At 37.3% G+C, this 20389-nt stretch overlaps 1 protein-coding gene across 1 annotated transcript in view; it reads right to left on the bottom strand.

Annotated features, from left to right (window-relative positions):
* LOC128684437 (AN1-type zinc finger protein 2A) overlaps window positions 1-20389 on the bottom strand; it is an 84161-nt gene that overhangs the window by 35327 nt on the left and 28445 nt on the right. Inside the window, exons 2-4 of the mRNA XM_053770595.2 lie at window positions 10314-10356; window positions 6534-6705; window positions 6227-6378 (exon numbers count right to left, since the gene is read on the bottom strand). Coding sequence (XP_053626570.2) covers window positions 6227-6378; window positions 6534-6705; window positions 10314-10356 — 367 coding nt within the window. The remainder of the gene's footprint in view (window positions 1-6226; window positions 6379-6533; window positions 6706-10313; window positions 10357-20389) is intronic.

The following is a 20389-nucleotide window of genomic DNA, read 5'->3' as shown; positions in this document are numbered from 1 at the left end:
CTCTATCATTTCATAAGAAAAAATACATTTTTTTTTCCAAACATTTTTCGACACCAAGAGACACTTCAGGATTTGGGGTTGCGACAGTCAAAGGATTAACCCTTTCAGGGTCCAGAGGCCAAATTTTAGAGTGTGCACCAGGGTCCAAGAATTTTCAGAAAAAAATTTTGCTACTTTTTCTTATGAAATGGTAGAGAATCTTTTTCTGAAGGTAACAAAACAAAGTACGAACTTTGATGGAAAACTGACAAAATTACGCTCTCACGAATTTTGATGTCAGTGATATTTATGCATCAGCGATTTTGCCGACTTTGACTCCAATTTTAGGCCAATTACATTATTCCAGTCAACCAAATTCTTAGCTATTTCACTAGTATTACTTCTATTCTATCAATTGAGCACAAGAAATCGCCAAGTCAACTGTTTCAACTACAAAATAAAGTGATCGGAAATTAGTAATTTGGCCAATTTAACTCAAAGTTCAAAATATTCCAATTTCAAAATAGGGTCCAGAATAAACAATGCAGGCATTCCTGGCACTAAACTATCATATCCTCTGTTCATTAGTTACATTTTCAGGCTTTACAAATAAATTCCATTTTGATTTTTTATACACGTAATGAATTTTTATTCAAACCAAAAAATAGAAGATTTACTGTTATGCAATACTGTAATAACTGTATAAATATTATCACCATATTTGTGAATGTATATCAGACCCACCAGCTGGTGTGTATTAGACGTGTGAGGTCATTTGTTTGCTCTTGAACATCAGCAAAAATTTAACATTTCTGCTACTTTGAGTTCAGTTTCAAGCCATTTCCAGTACTAAAACCAATTAAAATCATCTCTGTTTCTGTAATATATCTACCATTCTATCAAAAGAGATCAAGAAATCGCAAATACAACTATAGAAAACATACGAAAAAACACTGCAAAGTCACTGTTTTAATCGAATATTATGATCTCAGTTTTTTTCTCATTATGCACTGAGTGCTGCAGAATTTATGTGGCGCACACACACCACAAAGATGTATTCTCTCATATCTAGGCCCAAGTTTACCACTCACAGCTTATCAGAGTGAGCTGAGCTCATGGCGTAGAACTACGGTTTGGACCCTCAACTCAAAGCTGTAGAACTAGAATTAGTATTAGTCTGCCCGAAATGCCTAGGCATGCCAATGGCCTTCTTTGTAATTAATATTTTTACAAGGAAATAAACATTTTGATTTTGACTGATTTACCCCAGTTATATTATTGTGTACACATTTTCTCTGGTGTTGAACTAGAGAAAATATTATTCTTTCCAACACTCAAACGACTGGAAAAACATTTCATATACGTATATGTTAATTTATTCTACTGCGGGGTGTATTTATCACGTTTATATGTTATGTAGCATGTTTATTATATAATTATGAAAAAATATCATAGATGGATTATTGAAAATGTGTATGCAGTAGGGCCGCACTTCCACGGCAGTTTAGGTTCCAGGCTACTGCCACAAAGCAGACATCGCTGGAAAGCAGAACGCCATTTTTTCCACTTATAAATACATATAAATGCCAGATAACAAGTTTACACTAACATATATTAACCCTTTGAGGGTTTTGGTCGTACTAGTACGTTTTACGCGTAGGGGTTTTTGATGTACTAGTACTCATAAATTCTAGCGGCCTCAAATCTAGTGGGAGAAAGCTGGTAGGCCTTCATGTGAAAGCATGGGTCTATGTGGTCAGTGTGCACAGTCTAAAAAAAATCCTGCAGCACACAGTGCATAATGAGAAAAAAAAAACTTTGACCATTTTTTTTAATAAATCAGCGACTTTGCAGTGTATTTTCGTATGGTATTTATTGTTGTATTCTAGTTTTCTTGGTCTCATTTTATAGAATGGAAGACATATTACAGAAATTGAGATGATTTTGACTGGTTTTACAATGAAAGGTGCCTTGAAATTGAGCTCAAAGTAGCAGAAATGTTCGATTTTTACCAAACTTCAAAAGTAAACAAATCGTGCCAAGCGTGCAATACACGTCAACTGGTGAGTCTAATATTCTTTTACAAGTGCACCAATAATATTTATACCATTTTTTACACTAATGCAGTAGTCTGCATAACAGTAAATCTTATATTTTTTGTGAGAATAAAAATTCAAAGTGGAAAGCAAAAGGATATAAGAGGGCCCTTGAGACGTGACTAATGACTAGAGGAAATGTCATTTTAGTGCCAGGAATGTCTTTCTTGTTTATTCTGGACCCTATTCGGAAATTGGCATCTTTTGAAATTTGTGTGAAATTGGCAAAATTGCTAAATTCTGACCACTGTACTGGATAGTTGAATTTATAAATGGGTGGTTTCTTGCACCCATTCGATAGAAAAAATGGAGTTCTAGCGAAATATTCATGTTTTTTGTCGACTAGTACAGTGAAATTGGCCGAAAATGGGGCTCAAAGTGGGCAAAATCGCCGATGCGTAAATATCGCCGAGACCGCTAACTTTGCGAGAGCATAATTCCGTAAGTTTTCTATCAAATTTCAAACTTTTGGTGTCTTTATGATCGGGAAAAGATTCTCTATCTTTTCATAAGAGAAAATAATTTTTTTTTTTTTAAATTTGGCCGACCCTGAGAACGAGTTTCGGAGAGGGCCTGTCGACCCTCAAAGGGTTAAGTTAGCAACAGAACTAGGCATTAAAAAACTAAAAAGTGAAATACACACACAGTACACTCATTATTTACTTCAAAATATTTGTAGTCTTAATGTAGGGCAAAAGGTGAGTAGCATTTACTCTAAGAAGTCAGGTGTGGGTAGGTATGGTAGCCCCCCTGGCCACCCCCACACACACATAATATACTATGACGCTTAAAGTGCCCTAAAGTGATAAAATGCATATACCATACACTCATTACTTACCTTAAAATATTAGTAGTCTTAATGGCCTTAATGTAGGGTGAGAGGTGAAAAGTATAAATTTATAGAAAGTCATGTGGGAGGTATGGTAGCCCTCCTGGCCAACCCACCCACACATAATATACTACGACATTTAAAGTGCCCTATAGCAATAAAATGCATATACAGTACACTCATTACTTACCTTAAAATATTTGTAGTCTTAATGTAGGGTAAGAGGTGAGTAAGCAAGATAACGAATAAACAAGAGAGGGAGAGAACGAGTTAAGATGATAGAGCCACAGAGTACTTATGTAAACAAACACGTCTGGTTGTGGTTCATACACATTCATACAAACACCTTACATTGTGTACAAGCTGTCTCCACAGTGGTACAGTAGAATAAATAAAGAGCAACACTTCCATTCTCATGTAACATCATTTTTAGAAGGAATGATGCTCTGACAAGTTATTATTATTATTACAAATTGTTATTATTACAAATTATTATTATAATGGACCCCCGAGTTTCGTGATTAATCTGTTCCAGAGAGCCCGCCGAAGGTTGAAATTCACGAAACTCGAAACCATTTTCCCCATAAGAAATAATGGAAATAAAATTAATCCGTTCCATACACCCAAAAATATTAAAATAAAATATTTTTTTCAAATTAAATAAAGATTTACATAATGAAAACAATCAGAAATCAAGTACATGCATTTAAAAAAATAACAATAACATTACACTTACCTTTACTGAAGACTTCTGCGTGGATGGAAGACGGGAGGAGGGGATAGGAGGAAGGTGTACACTATTGTTTGGAAGGAGAATCTCCTTCCATTAGGACTTTAGGTAGCAAGTCCTTATCTGGGGTTACTTCCCTTCTTTTAATGCCACTGGGAACAACTTGAGTCACTGAACCCCTGTCGCACAAAATATCTGTCCAGAGAGATCTTTTTCTGGAGTTTCTTTAAGATTTCCCTGAAGTAGGACACAACACTGTTATTGTACATGTTTCAGCTTGGTCAGGTGATACTTTTCAACAAAACTTTGCAACTCATTCCACATTCCACACATGTCCTTAATCACTGAAGAAGGCACCTCATTCACTCCCTCTTCCTCCTCCTCTGAAGCAAGTTCCTCAGCTGTGGTCTGATGCTGTTCCAGTTGAAGCTCTTGCAGTTCGTCAGTGGTTAGCTCTTCCCTGTGGTCCTCCACCAACTCTTCCACATCCCCGTCACTCACTTTATTTATCAAAGGGCTTGCACTAGCTTTCCTTAGGTCCATGACGACTTATTTAGCAGTTGCAAGCACAAAAAACAATGGATTATTATGAAATGTATTGTACGAACCCGCGGGGTGATGGTTGCGTGTTGGTAAATAATGGCACACTGAGCGTGAATGGCGTGGGAGACTGGCTTTGTGTGCACGGTGACGGGCAGACGGGTACCGGACAGTCGCCGAAACATGAGCCTTTTCACGAAACTCGAGGCCAAATTTTTCCCCCCAAAAAAAAGCTCGCCGAAGGTCGAATTTCATGAAAGTGGAGGCTGCCGAAACTCGGGGGTCCACTGTATTACAAATTATTATTATTACAAGTTATTATTACAGTATTATTATAATCACAATAAAAAGAAGCACTAAACCCACAAGAATCATGAATACCTATAGATAGAGTGAAGGTATATGAAAGGAATATTTTTCTACAGTTAGTAACCGGTGTTTGACTAGAGAAAACGTAATTCTTCTGACACTCCTACAAACCTCTTGGTAAACAAATCTCATATTTATGTCAATTTTTATACTGTGGGTGTATGTATCATTTTTATATGTTACGTAGCGTGTTTATTATATAATTTTGAAAACAATATCATAGATAGATTAATGGAAATGTCTATACTAACGTAATATATGACATTAAATGCCCCCGACAGATTATATGGCGTCAAGAGTGGAGAGACTCCTAGTGATTTTCATGTGTACCTGCACGCCAGCATAGTGTGTAAGTATATTTAGGTACAGGTACACATAAGTATAATTATCCGAGTACTGTATACATATGTATATAAAATACACAATAACTTTAAAACACTTGAAATTCTGGAAAATTTCCAGACATAATAGAGAGATGTGCTCACGGAGAATGTAAACAAACTGGGTGGGGCGCACCATATTAGAAAGACCACTTGCCGTATAGCAAGTTTTGGTCATAATTTGAAATTGCCGTATTAGCGGAATGCTGTAAGGCAAAATGCCGTAAAGCAGGGCTCTACTGTATTAACATAATATACGACATTTAATGTGCCTTTGAGTGATTATTGCATATTATTATTAGTATCATTATTAATAAGGTGTCAAGACTAATAATACACTCTTAGTGATTTTAATGTGTACCTGCATGCCAGCACAGTGTGTAAGTTTATTTAGGTACAGGTACACATAAGTATAATTATCAGAGCACACATAAAACATGAAATAACTTTAAAAAGCTTGAAATTTTGGAAGGTTTCCAGACATAATGGAAAGACACAGAGAATGTAAACAAATCGGGTGGGATGCAGTGACTGTATTAGAAAGTCAGGAGGGGGGGAATTGTATAGCGAGTTTTGGTCATAATTTGAAATGTCTGTATTAGCGGAACGCTGTAAAGCAGGGCACTGCTGTAATTACCATATACAAATATAATTTGATACAAAAGAAAGCTCTGATAAAAGCTACTTATTATGCAATACATTTCAGGCAAACTAATCATAAAGCTTACATACTATTTAAATCTAAGACTAGCATATAATTCTAGCTATTGTGTGCAATTTATTACAATCATAAGTACAATAAAACAGGATGCAAATGACAATCTGGACAATTACAATAACTTGCATCTTATTTACATCGGTTTAATCATCTGTATTTTTTGAAGTAGTTGACTTAAGGTGGTGAAATCGAAGCATAAGGATTTACAGACAGTTAATGGATATAATATTTATTTGAGATTTAATAGATTCAATAGGTGCTTTTTAACAACATTAGTATAGACGTTGGCAGATGGGAAACTTGCCATTTTCAGGCAGTGAGTTCCATATTATTGGGCTTTTATTTGCATGAAGTTTTGGAACAGGCTGAGACATACACGTGGAAGGTCAGAGATATATTTGTTCCTTGTATTGTGTCTGTGTGTTCTGCTGAAGCTCTCCAGATGGAATTTAAGCTCTGGGTTAATGTTTAATGATGAGTGATCATAAAATCTCATGAATATAAACAATCAATATAAAGAATTTTCTATTTACATAATACACGAAGGTGAATGAGTTCTGATATACACTGCAGCAAAAAACTTACAAAGTACGATCTCTCACTGTAGAATGACCCTTGCAGTCATGGTCAATTGCATGTCTATGTCTCAGGCAAAAGTTTTGCTTGCAGGAGTCACAAGAAACAGGTATCATTTCTTTAGTTTTGCATCCTACAGCAGAGCACTTGTTAGTGTAGATCTGCAAAAGAGAACGTTTTCAGCAAGCCTTTACACATTTCTGACTTCAAACAGAAATTTAAGCAAAAAGTAAATTATTATAGATTAACAGATTCTTCAGCCTATGTAATTAAAAGCTTATCAGTAATTTCAAAGTGCTGTACTTGAGTATTTTACCTTCTTATTTTTGTTTTTACAATTATTCTCCATATGGTCATTTACAGCTAAGTCAGGTGGTTGTCCTCTTTTGCTTGGCACTGGTTGGTTGCACAGGGGGCATATGGGCACACGAACATCTGCTTGATAGCTCTCTGAGCAGTTATGGGCATCATACTTGTGATGGTCAACACTAAAGAGGAGGAAATGATGGTAAGTGAAAACACCTACCTGTATAACTTAATGGCTCCACCTATCTTTGTCAACTGCTTTCCTAACTTTCTGATGGAAAAAGTGCACAACATATCTAATGTACGAGATATCACTAAGAAGGGTTCATAACTGTGTTTGGAATACAGGTTGGCCATCACTAATCCAGCAATCAGTAATCTGGCACTTATCCTGGCTAGCATAATTTCAAATTTCTAGGGTCACCACACCAACCTGCCACTACCATTTGGTGGCACTACTTGCTGCACAAGTTGCTCCAATTTCTTTTTCTCCATTTACATGTATTATTATAGCCTGCTCACTTTTAGCCCTAGCCATGGTTCCAACAAATAAAAGAAATGCTTTTTGTTGTGTAAAGCACATGCACCATACATTGTCCATAAAAGATAAGGTGGCTTTGAAGCCACTGTCGGTTGCCATGAGCTCAGCTCACTCAGATAAGCTGTGATCTGTAAATTTGGGCCTACATATGAGAGAATTGGTGTGTTAAGTATGTACTATATAGAAAAAACCTGCAGCATGCAGTGCATGACAAAAATTATGATTTTGTGGTGTATTTTTGTATGGTTTGTATGGTTGTATTGTCGTTTTCTTTGGTCTCTTTTGATACCTGTCGGTATTTTATACCATTTTAATGTTCAGAAGATATATTACAGGAAAGGATAATGGATACAGGAATAATGGAATGAGCCAAAAATAGGGCATAAAGTGGGTGAAATCGCCGATGCATTAATATCGCTGTTGGGTTAAGTGTTTTCTAACCTAACCACTCTGTAATACGGCAAAATCACTAATCCGGCACCCTACAGGTCCCAATGATGCCGGATTAGTGATGGTCAACCTGTACTGGCAATTGTCTGAGGCTGGCTACAATTAATTAACTAACAAAAAGCTTAATTTAAAATATGAGGTACATATATGCAGAAAATTATTAAGTACAAACTGTATATAAGAGAAATGTTCAGAATATCCCCAGTATACACTGCCAATAATGTATGAATTACAATTCACCATAAACCCACTCTTAACCCTTTCAGGGTCGAGAGGCCCTCCCCTAAATTTCTTCTCAGGGTCGAAAATTTTTCGGAAAAAAAAAAAATTATTTTTCTTATGAAATGATAGAGAATCTTTTCCCGATCATAATGACACCAAAAGTATGAAATTTGATGGAAAACTTACAGAATTATGCTCTCGTGAAGTTAGTGGTCTCGCCGATGTTTACACATCAGCGATTTTGCCAACTTTGAGCCCTATTTTTGGCCAATTCCTGTGTATTAGTCGACAAAAATCATATTTATTTTGCTAGAACTCCATTTTTTCTATCGAATGAGTACAAGAAACCACCCATTTACCAATTTCAACTATCCAATTAAGTGGTTAGAAATTGGCAATTTTGCCTATTTCACACAAATTTCAGAAGATGCCAATTTCCAAATAGGATCCAGAATAAACAAGACAGACATTCCTGGCACTAAAATAACAAGTTCTCTGTTCGTTAGTCATGTCCCCAGGCCCCTCCTATATTTCCTTTGTTTTCCGCTTTGAATTTTTATTCTTACAAAAAATAGATTTACTGTTATGCAGACTACTGCATTAGTGTAGAAATGGTATAAATAACATCACCTCACTTGTGAAAGAATATTAGACTCACCAGTTGATGTGTATTGGACGCTTGGCATGATTTGTTTACTTTTGAACTTTGGTAAAAATCGAACATTTCTGCTACTTTGAGCTCAATTTCAAGGTACTTTTCATTGTGAAACCAATCAAAATCATCTCAATTTCTGTAATATGTCTTCCATTCTATAAAATGAGACCAGGAAAACTAGAATACAACCATAAATACCATACAAAAATACAGTGCAAAGTCGCTGCTTTAATCCAAAAACACAAAGTTTTTTTTTTCTCATTACACACTGTGTGCTGCAGAATTTTTTTTTTTACTGAGCACACTGACCACACAGACCCATTCTTTCATATGTAGGCCTACCAGCTTTCTCTCACTAGATTTGAAGGCACTAGAACTCAGGCATTCTGGTGCGTTAATAACCCTGGTGCGTAAGCTGTACTAGTACGTCGAAAACCCTGAAAGGGTTAAGGAAGGAACCTGAGGATGATGTATCACTCCATCCAGAACCATTGTCAAAACAGTGTTGAGAGTAATGAAAGTAAGAAGGTTGAAGAGAGCATGTTGAAAGATTCATCCTAGGGGTTCTCCTACGTGTGGGTTTTGATGAACTGTTCAGGCCAAGGTACTGTGACTTTTTATTTTTACATACACTATTTACTGCACAAGAGAAATAGTATGCAGTTCCAAAATTTTCCTTTTTTATGATTAAACTTTTCGCAGTTCAACTTACAATGAAAGTGAAGCTTTCTTAACCTTTTCAGAGCCCAGAGCCCTAATCCGAAACTTGTCCAAAGGGTCCAAGAATTTAAAAAAAAAAAAAAATCTTAAGAAATGGTAGAGAATCTTTCTGTAAAGGTAATAAAACAAAGTATGAAATTTGATGGAAAATTGACAAAATTACACTCGTGAATTTTCCCAAGTCAGCGATACTTACGCATCGGCGATTTTGCCCAGTTTGACTCCCATTTTACGCCAATTACATTATTCCAGTCGACTAAATTCTTAGCTATTTTGCTAGTATTACTTCTATTTTATCGACTGAACACAAGAAATTGCCCAATCAACTACTTCAACTACCCAATAAAGTGACTGGAAATTGGTAATTTGGCCAATTTCACACAAAGCTCAAAATATTTAAATTTCAAAACAGGGTCCAGAATAAATAATGCAGGCATTCCTAGCATTAAAATAATGTTTCCTCTGTTTATTAGTTACATTTCCAGGCTTTACAAATAAATTCCATTTTGAGGTTTTGTTCACATAATGAATTTGTATTCACACCAAAATATAGAAGGTTTACTGTTATGCAATATTGTAATAAATGTAAATAATATCAGCGCATTCATGAACACACATTAGACCCACCAACTGATGTGTATTGAAAGCATGACGTCACTTGTTTACTCTTGAACAACGGCAAAAATTAAACATTTCCACTACTTTAAGCTCAGTTTCAAGCCATTTTCAGTACTAAAACCAATCAAAATCATCTCTGTCTGTAATATATCTTCCATTCTATCAAATGAGACCAAGAAATCATGAATACAACTGTAAAACACAAATGAAAATACACTGGAAACGCGGTGTTTTAATCCAGAAACACGGTCTTATTGTTTTTCTCATTATGCATTCTGTGCTGCAGGATTTGTTTTACGTATATAGTGCAGACTTACCACATAGATGCATTCTCTCATATCTAGGCCCAAATTTACTGCTCACAGCTTATCTGAGCAAGCTGAGCTCATGGTATAGAACTATTGCTTGGACCCTGGCTTCAAAGCTGTAGAACTACGGGACGGACCCTCAGACTGTTAAGAGTTAAAGAAAATAAGCTACAAGATACGGTTTGATACGTTTTTTTCCAAAAATTTGTACAAAATTATATTTTCAGGACTACTTTTTCTAAAATTTTTGATTAACATATATGTTACAAAACTCACCAGAATTCTTTTTTACACAAGTTACACGTGAAGGGGAGGAAATCTGAAAAACAAAAGAATTGTAAATTACATTCACAGACCTATGCATATATTTCATAATAGGATGAGAACAAAAGGAGCTGTATATGGTACAGAATAAGAATATTTATGTAATTTTGTGCTAGATAATATGAATAATATAGATGGAAAATGGGTTACATTTTTAACACCAACAAGAGAAAAAAAATAATTTCTTATTATGTCAAAAATAATGAAGTTTTTGCTAAAATATATTTTAGATGTTCTTGCTGATCTAGAAATGTATGGCATTTAACAAAATCATGAATAAGAATCTACATACCAAATAAATTTAATAACCACTGGGTAAAAACTGTGTTCAATGTTGGTGTTTAACTAAGTGTACTGTCAATTCATTCCAAAGAAAATGATCAAGGCACTATTTCTAAAAAGAGACAGTTAATATGCTGCCAGCGACTATTATATATTTGTAATTTTCTTTTTTAAACATGTCGGCCGTCTCCCACCAAGGCAGGGTGACCCAAAAAGAAAGAAAAAACTTTCATCATCAATCAACACTTTCACCATCACTCATACATAATCACTGCCTTTGCAGAAGTGCTCAGATACGACAGTTTAGACATCCCTCTAAACTTCCAATATCCTAAACCCCTCCTTTATAGTGCAGGCATTGTACAGTGGTACCTCGAGTTACGAACTCAATTCGTTCCATACGGCTGTTCGAGTGCCGATACAGAACGAATTTGTTCCCATAAGGAATAATGTAAATTAGATTAGTCTGTTTCAGACCCCCAAAAATACACTTACAAAAGCACTTACAAAAATACGTACACTTACATAATTGTTCGAGTCGGGAGCTGCTCGAAGCTCGAGGTACCACTGTACAAATGCTTTTATTTAATAAATGTATGGAAGAGGGTAAGGTACCTAGGGATTGGTTGAGAGCATGCACAGCCCCTTTGTATAAAGGCAAAGGGGACAAAGGAGAGTGTAAAAATTATAGGGGAATAAGTACCTGGTAAAGTGGATGGTAGAGTTATTATTGAAAGAATTAAGCAAGATGGAGAGCAGGATTGCAGATGAATAAGGAGGTTTTAGGAAAGGTAGGGGGTGTGTAGACCAAGTGTTTACAGTGAAACATATAGGTGAACAGTATTTAGATAAGGGTAAAGAGGTTTTCGTTGCATTTATGGATTTGGAAAAGGTGTATGAGAGGGTGGATAGGGGGACAATGTGGCAGATGTTGTATATGTATGAAATAGGAGGTAGGTTACTGATAGTAGTGAAGAGTTTTTATGAGGATAGTGAGGCTCAGGTTAGAGTATATAGGAGAGAGGGGATTATTTACCAGTAAAATTAGGCCTTAGACAGGGATGTGTGATGTCACCGTGGTTGTTCAATATATTTATTGATCGGGTTGTAAGAGAAGTGAATGCTCGGGTGTTGGCAGGTGGTGTGGAATTAAAAGACAAAGAATCTAACAAAGTGGAAGTTCTCACAATTGTTTTTTGCTGATGACACTGCTATTAGAAGATTCTGAGAAGTTGAAGAAGCTGGTGAATGAGTTTGGTAGGGTATGTAATAGAAGGAAATTACAATGAACATAGGAAAGAGTAAGGTAATGAGGACAACATAAAATTTAGGAAATGAAAAATTGGATATCAGACTGGAGGGAGGGAGTATGGAGGAAGTGAATGTATTCAGATATTTGGAAGTGGACTCGTCAGCAGATGGATCTATGAAAGACGAGGTCACCCAAAGAATTGATGAGGGGGAAAAAAGTGAGTGGTGCACTGAGGAGTCTGGAGGCAAAGAACATTATCCATATAAACAAAAAGGGAAATGTTTGAGAGTATAATTATACCAATGCTCTTGTGAGGATGTGAAGCATGGGTGGTGAATATTGCAATAAGGAGAAGGATAGAAGCAGTGAAGGTGTAGTGTCTGAGGATAATGTGCAGTGTGAATATAAAGGAGAGAATCAGTAGCTTGGAGATTAGAAGGGGGTGTGGGGGTTTCTAAAAGTATTATCCAGAGGGCTGAGGAGGGGGTTGTTAAGATGGATACTAAAGTAACCCAGTCTGAAAATCAATTTAAGACTCTTCTCAAAAGCCACTTAATCACCCTAGACTAAATGCTCAATACTCAGTACTCACATACTCAATACGTATTCCCATATCATAATTTCAACAATTACTTTCGAACCTTTTATCCATTGTTGACAGGAATAAAATTGAATCATTGTTTCACAAAAAGCATTTTTGAATATATAAATATCTTTTGTCTTATATAAATTAGATTCACTTATAATTAATTATCTACTGTACAACTATGATATAATTCTTAGTGTTAAGTAGTCAGCAAGCCAATAACATTAAGTCAGCCCATAATGCCTAGGCATAATAGAGGCTCTCTTTGCATTGCTACCCATTATTGTAAATACACAATCTCAATGTACTATTTGCAAAGACATAAATAAATAAATGAAAAGAGCACCTCACCTGACTCTTCACATCATTATGCTCACATATGCACAAGAAGTGTAGAGAGAGAAGTGTAGAGGAGAGAGAGAGATTCTGGGAAATGTTGAGTGAATGCGTGGGGAGTTTTGAATCAAGTGTGAGAGTAATGGTGGTTGGGGATTTCAATGCTAAAGTGGGTAAAAATGTTATGGAGGGAGTAGTAGGTAAATTTGGGGTGCCAGGGGTAAATGTAAATGGGGAGCCTTTAATTGAGCTATGTGTAGAAAGAAATTTGGTAATAAGTAATACATATTTTATGAAAAAGAGGATAAATAAATATACAAGGTATGATGTAGCACGTAATGAAAGTAGTTTGTTAGATTATGTATTGGTGGATAAAAGGTTGATGGGTAGGCTCCAGGATGTACATGTTTATAGAGGGGCAACTGATATATCAGATCATTATTTAGTTGTAGCTACAGTTAGAGTAAGAGGTAGATGGGAAAAGAGGAAGGTGGCAACAACAAGTAAGAGGGAGGTGAAAGTGTATAAACTAAGGGAGGAGGAAGTTCGGGCGAGATATAAGCGACTATTGGCAGAAAGGTGGGCTAGTGCAAAGATGAGTAGTGGGGGGGTTGAAGAGGGTTGGAATAGTTTTAAAAATGCAGTATTAGAATGTGGGGCAGAAGTTTGTGGTTATAGGAGGGTGGGGACAGGAGGAAAGAGGAGTGATTGGTGGAATGATGAAGTAAAGGGTGTGATAAAAGAGAAAAAGGTAGCTTACGAGAGGTTTTTACAAAGCAGAAGTGTTATAAGAAGAGCAGAGTATATGGAGAGTAAAAGAAAGGTGAAGAGAGTGGTGAGAGAGTGCAAAAGGAGAGCAGATGAAAGAGTGGGAGAGGCACTGTCAAGAAATTTTAATGAAAATAAGAAAAAATTTTGGAGTGAGTTAAACAAGTTAAGAAAGCCTAGGGAAAGTATGGATTTGTCCGTTAAAAACAGAGTAGGGGAGTTAGTAGATGGGGAGAGGGAGGTATTAGGTAGATGGTGAGAATATTTTGAGGAACTTTTAAATGTTGAGGAAGAAAGGGAGGCGGTAATTTCATGCACTGGCCAGGGAGGTATACCATCTTTTAGGAGTGAAGTAGAGCAGAATGTAAGTGTGGTGGAGGTACGTGAGGCATTACGTAGAATGAAAGGGGGTAAAGCAGCTGGAACTGATGGGATCATGACAGAAATGTTAAAAGCAGGGGGGGATATAGTGTTGGAGTGGTTGGTACTTTTGTTTAATAAATGTATGAAAGAGGGGAAGGTACCTAGGGATTGGCAGAGAGCATGTATAGTCCCTTTATATAAAGGGAAAGGGGACAAAAGAGATTGTAAAAATTATAGAGGAATAAGTTTACTGAGTATACCAGGAAAAGTATACGGTAGAGTTATAATTGAAAGAATTAGAGGTAAGACAGAATGTAGGATTGCGGATGAGCAAGGAGGCTTCAGAGTGGGTAGGGGATGTGTAGATCAAGTGTTTACATTGAAGCATATATGTGAACAGTATTTAGATAAAGGTAGGGAAGTTTTTATGGCATTTATGGATTTAGAAAAGGCATATGATAGAGTGGATAGAGGAGCAATGTGGCAGATGTTGCAAGTTTATGGAATAGGCGGTAAGTTACTAAATGCTGTAAAGAGCTTTTATGAGGATAGTGAGGCTCAGGTTAGGGTGTGTAGAAGAGAGGGAGAATACTTCCCGGTAAAAGTAGGTCTTAGACAGGGATGTGTAATGTCACCATGGTTGTTTAATATATTTATAGATGGGGTTGTAAAAGAAGTAAATGCTAGGGTGTTCGGGAGAGGGGTAGGATTAAATTATGGGGAATCAAATTCAAAATGGGAATTGACACAGTTACTTTTTGCTGATGATACTGTGTTTATGGGAGATTCTAAAGAAAAATTGCAAAGGTTAGTGGATGAGTTTGAGAATGTGTGTAAAGGTAGAAAGTTGAAAGTGAACATAGAAAAGAGTAAGGTGATGAGGGTATCAAATGATTTAGATAAAGAAAAATTGGATATCAAATTGGGGAGGAGGAGTATGGAAGAAGTGAATGTTTTCAGATAATTGGGAGTTGACGTGTCGGCGGATGGATTTATGAAGGATGAGGTTAATCATAGAATTGACGAGGGGAAAAAAGGTGACTGGTGCGTTGAGGTATATGTGGAGTCAAAAAACGTTATCTATGGAGGCAAAGAAGGGAATGTATAAAAGTATAGTAGTACCAACACTCTTATATGGATGTGAAGCTTGGGTGGTAAATGCAGCAGCGAGGAGACGGTTGGAGGCAGTGGAGATGTCCTGTCTAAGGGCAATGTGTGGTGTAAATATTATGCAGAAAATTCGGAGTGTGGAAATTAGGAGAAGGTGTGGAGTTAATAAAAGCATTAGTCAGAGGGCAGAAGAGGGGTTGTTGAGGTGGTTTGGTCATTTAGAGAGAATGGATCAAAGTAGAATGACATGGAAAGCATATAAATCTATAGGGGAAGGAAAGAGGGGTAGGGGTCATCCTCGAAAGGGTTGGAAAGAGGGGGTAAAGGAGGTTTGGTGGGCGAGGGGCTTGGACTTCCAGCAACCGTGCATGAGCGTGTTAGATAGGAGTGAATGGAGACGAATGATACTTGGGACCTGACGATCTGTTGGAGTGTGAGCAGGGTAATATTTAGTGAAGGGATTCAGGGAAACCGGTTATTTTCATATAGTCGGACTTGAGTCCTGGAAATGGGAAGTACAATGCCTGCACTTTAAAGGAGTGGTTTGGGATATTGGCAGTTTGGAGGGATATGTTATGTATCTCTATACGTATATGCTTCTAAACTGTTGTATTCTGGGCACCTCTGCAAAAGCAGTGATAATGTGTGAGTGTGGTGAAAGTGTTGAATGATGATGAAAGTATTTTCTTTTTGGGGATTTTCTTTCTTTTTTTGGGTCACCCTGCCTCGGTGGGAGACGACCAACTTGTTGAAAAAAAAAAAAAATGCACATCTTGCCTCCCCAGGCTGTGCATTTGTTCGGACGTTTACAGATGAAGGAATGAAATAGCATGCTTTGGAGAGCGTATAAATCTGTAGTGGAAGGAAGGCGGGGTAGGGGTCATCTAGGAATGGTTGTAGGGAGGGGGTAAAGGTGGTTTTGTGTGCAAGGGGCATGGACTTCCAGCAAGTGTGCGTGAGCATGTTAGATAGGAGTGATTGGAGACAAATAGTTTTTATGACTTGATGTGCTGCTGGAGTGTGAGCAAAGTTATGAAGGAATTCAGTGAAACCAGAAAGCCAGACTTGAGTCCTGGAGGTGGGAAGTACAGTCAGCACTTGCACTCTAAAGGAAGGGTGTTGATATGTTGCAGTTTTTTAACTGTAGTGTAGATGTGCCTCTGGCAAGACAGTGATGGAGTGAATAATGATGAATGTGTTTCTTCTTTTTCAGGTCATCCCTTGGTGGGAAACGGCCAACGTGTTAACAAAAAAAAAAAAAATTTAAAGACAGTTATTAAGTAGTATACTGCTTTGGATGATCTGTTTTATTAGGTGATGCCACTCGGATTTCATCAGACGACAAAGCCACTTCACAGTTTTCCCATTTATAACAGAGACAAGGAAGAATTCTATCCTACCTTAGCCCTTTGACTGTCGCAAGCCCAAATCCTGAGGTGCCTCGTGGTGTCGTAAAAATTTTTTTGAAAAAAAAAAAATCTTATAAAATGATAGAGAAGCTTTTCTCAATGGTAATGACACCAAAAGAATGAAATTTGATGGAAAACTTACGGAATTACACTCGCGAAGTTAGCGACCTCGGCGATATTTACGAATTGGCGATTTCGCCCACTTCGAGCCCTATTTTCGGCTAATTCCACTGTTCCAGTCGACCAAACTCATAGCTATTTCTTTAGAACTCCATTTGTTCTATCGATTGAGTACAAGAAACTGCCCATTTACCGATTTCAACTACCCAATAACGTGGTCAAAAATTTGCAATTTGGCCAATTTCATGCAAATTAAAAAATATGCCACTTTCAAAATAGGGTCCAGAATGAACAATGCAGACATTCCTGGCTCTAAAATGGCATTTTCTTTGTTCATCAGTCACATCTCCAGGCCCCTCTGATATTACTTCTGCTTTCTATTTTGAATTTTTATTCAAGCAAAAAATAGAAGATTTACTGTTATGCAGACTGCTGCAATATTGTAATAATTGTATAAATAATGTCAACCCATTCATGACTACTTGGACATTTATTGGAAAATGATATCATTTGTTTACTTTTGAACATCAGCAAAAATCAAACATTTCCCCTACTTTGAGCTTCATTTCAAGGTTCTTTTCGTAGTAAAACCAATCAAAATCACCTCTATTTCTATAATATGTTTTCCATTCTATCAAATGAGACCAAGAAAACGAGAATACAACCATAAATACTATATGAAAATAGACCACAAAGTCGGCATTTTAATTAAAAAAAACGGTCGGAGTTTTTTTCTCTCATTGTGCACTGCGTGCTGCAGGATTTTTTTTTATATGGTGCACACTGACCTACCAGCTTTCTCTTGCTTGATTTGAAGCCGCTAGAATTTATGAGTATACATACATCAAACACAGTGGCTCGTAAGACGTATATATATGACCGAAACAGTCAAAGGGTTAAATTTCTTGTTCTCTTGCTTGTTGATAAATAAACATTTGGAGATGTTTATGTAACTACTGAGCAGTAGAAGGTTGTGAGCCTTCCACTGCTCAGATGGCCGTGGGTCAGTCTACTGAGGTTAAGAGGCCTACTACAGAGTATGCTATACTGTGCCAGATTCTGCAAATCTTACAAAAAATAAAAATAATAATGCAATTATCGGTTTTTCAAACCATTCATCACAATAATGCAATTGTTGTTCATTATTGTTGCAATGTATTTTTTTCTGCTGCTTAAGGCTAAAAATGCAACAGAAATAATATTTCTTACCTTAAATTGTGGTTGCTGGTGTTTGTCGATGATTGTGAAGGAGGGAGTGGAGAGGCATGCTGAGGCCCATCTGGGCTGAGGTGGATGGTAGTCCAGTCAGTAAGTCAGTCCAGTCAAGTGAGTCAGTAGGTTAGTTAATCAAGTCAGTACAGTCATTCAATATAGTAGGTCACTCATTCAAGTCGTTCAGTAAATCCTTTAAGTCGGTCAGACAGTAAATCAGTCACTCAAGTAGTAAGCAGTCAGTATATCAATCAAGTCATTCAGTAAATCATTAAGTCAATCAGTAAATCAGTCAAGCTGGCCAGTCAAGTCAGTAAGCCAGTCAGTCAAGTCATTCAGTAAATCAGGTCAGTCATTCAGTAAATCAGCGGAGTCAGGTCAGTCAAGTCATTCAGAAAATCGTCATTTAATCGACGGTCTACTGTAATTGGAATGCAAAAACGAATAGTGGTCAGGGCCGGATTAAGGCATGGGCTTTAGGGACTGCAGCCCAGGGTCCTCTGCCACCTGGAGGGCCTCCAGAGATTAAATGAAAAGTGTTCACAGTTACTGCAGTAAGTTTATAATTATAGTATGTTATTACAGCATGTATGTGATGAACTGTTGACTGCTGTGATTAATTTTTTATAGAGATTGCAGAGTGGATCCCTATAAGGTAGGCATTATTCAGTTTGCTAAGACCTTATAGAAAAGTGTCAGTGTGTCAGCTTGTCAAGCCAAGTGGCAAAGGCCTACCTTCCTTTTTATATAATTTTTATTTCATCATTTTTAAATGATGGCTGAATCAAGTACAGTAGACCGTCATTTAGCATGAATTTATTTGGCACGATTTGAGTATAGCACGACTGAAGAATTGTGACACATTTTTATGTAACATGTCGCATGATCAATTTAACACGATTCGCGGGAGGGGAAAAAATTTTGAGTGTGCAGTCGCCCGGTCGCCCATGGTGGGTTATACCATTGAGTCAATGGGGGAGTCCTACTGCCATCCCCCTGCCACACACACCCACTCCACCATGCTCCCAGCCTCCAGTTCGGTTCATACACGTGCTGGATGAAGATACTCAGTAACCTCGCTGTATTTATTTACATTCATTGTACTACATGTTTTCATTTCCATTTGTTAAATCTGCCAAGCAATCATGGCACCCAGTAAGCATACAAGTGTTGCTGAAAGTGACAAGAAAAGGTTTAAGCATTCAAGTCTAGGAATTGTGAAGAAAACTGAGATATCAGACAAGCTTAAGAGTGGATCACGTGTGGTGGATAGAGCGAGGGCCTATGGCCTTAATGAAGCATCAGTTCGTACAATTAAAAAGAACGAGGCGAATATACGAGCTTGTGTAATGAATAACCCAAGGTGTCATCTCATGAAAAGAAAGGTGCACCACTCAATTTCCTCTTAATTAGGAAAAAGGCCTTACAGTTGTTTAAAGCAGTGTGTGATAAGGAAGGAAGGCCTGAAAAAGTGTGTGTTTAGCACAGGCTGGTTCCACATCTTTAAGTTGCATAATAAGTTACATAATATTAAGTTTTCTGGTGAAAGTGCTTCAGCTGATCATACAGCAACAAGTAATTTTCCTGCTGAATTGCAGGAAATTATTTCTGAGAGTGGCTATGAGCCACATCAAGTGTTTAATGCTGATGAGACAAGTGTTTTTTGGAAAAAATGCCAACACGAACTTATATCAGTCAGCAAGAGAAGAGTGCAGCAGGGTTCAAGACAGCAAAGAACCGCTTCACCTTGCTCCTTTGTGATAATGCATCAGGTGATTTCAAGTGTAAGCCCATGGTTATTTACCGCTCTAAGAATCCTCATGCTTTGAAAGGTGTAGATAAAAACACCTTACCAGTAATTTGGAGGTCAAACCAGTCAGCATGGATGACAGAGGAAATATTTATTGACTGGTTTAAGTATCATTTTACTCCTGAAGTCAAGTTTTACCTGCACAGCAAGAACTGTGCATTCAAGGCTCTCTTCATTCTTGATAATTCCCGTACTCATCCACAAACTTTGCTGGATGTGACCCCACATATAAAAGTTGTATTTTTACCTCCAAATACATCTCTAATACAACCACTGGATCGGGGAGTTAAGTCATTCAAGTGTAACTACATAAAAAATTTTATGAAAAAACTAGTTGCATCAATGGACTCTTGACTCCAACCTGGCAGTACCAAGCTTCTGGAATAAATTTAACATTGCAGATGCCATCAGCTATGCTAGAAGTGCGTGGAATGGTTTTCCCTTGCTTGAGTCAGATTCAGGAAATTGTTCAGCTGGCAAGGAGATTACCAGGTGATGGTTTTGAAGATATGAATGAAGATGTGAATGACCTCTTAGAAGATGATGATGAAGACAGGAGTCCAGAGGAAATGTTAGCAGAGCTCAATGCACAGATACAAGGGAGGGACATAACAGAAGATGATGAAGAACCTGAAGAAAAACAGTTAACATTGTAGCAGCTATGTGAGCAGTTCCATGCTGCTGCTAAACTAGGAGACTTTCACTGAAGAGGACCCTGACAAATCTAGAAGCAGTGCTTTGAAACGGGGTCTTGGCCAGTTGATGATGCCTAACCGTCAG

Source organism: Cherax quadricarinatus, chromosome 2, assembly GCF_038502225.1.
Source record: "Cherax quadricarinatus isolate ZL_2023a chromosome 2, ASM3850222v1, whole genome shotgun sequence".
NCBI lineage: Eukaryota > Metazoa > Arthropoda > Malacostraca > Decapoda > Parastacidae > Cherax > Cherax quadricarinatus.
This window is presented reverse-complemented; position numbering and strand designations above follow the sequence as displayed.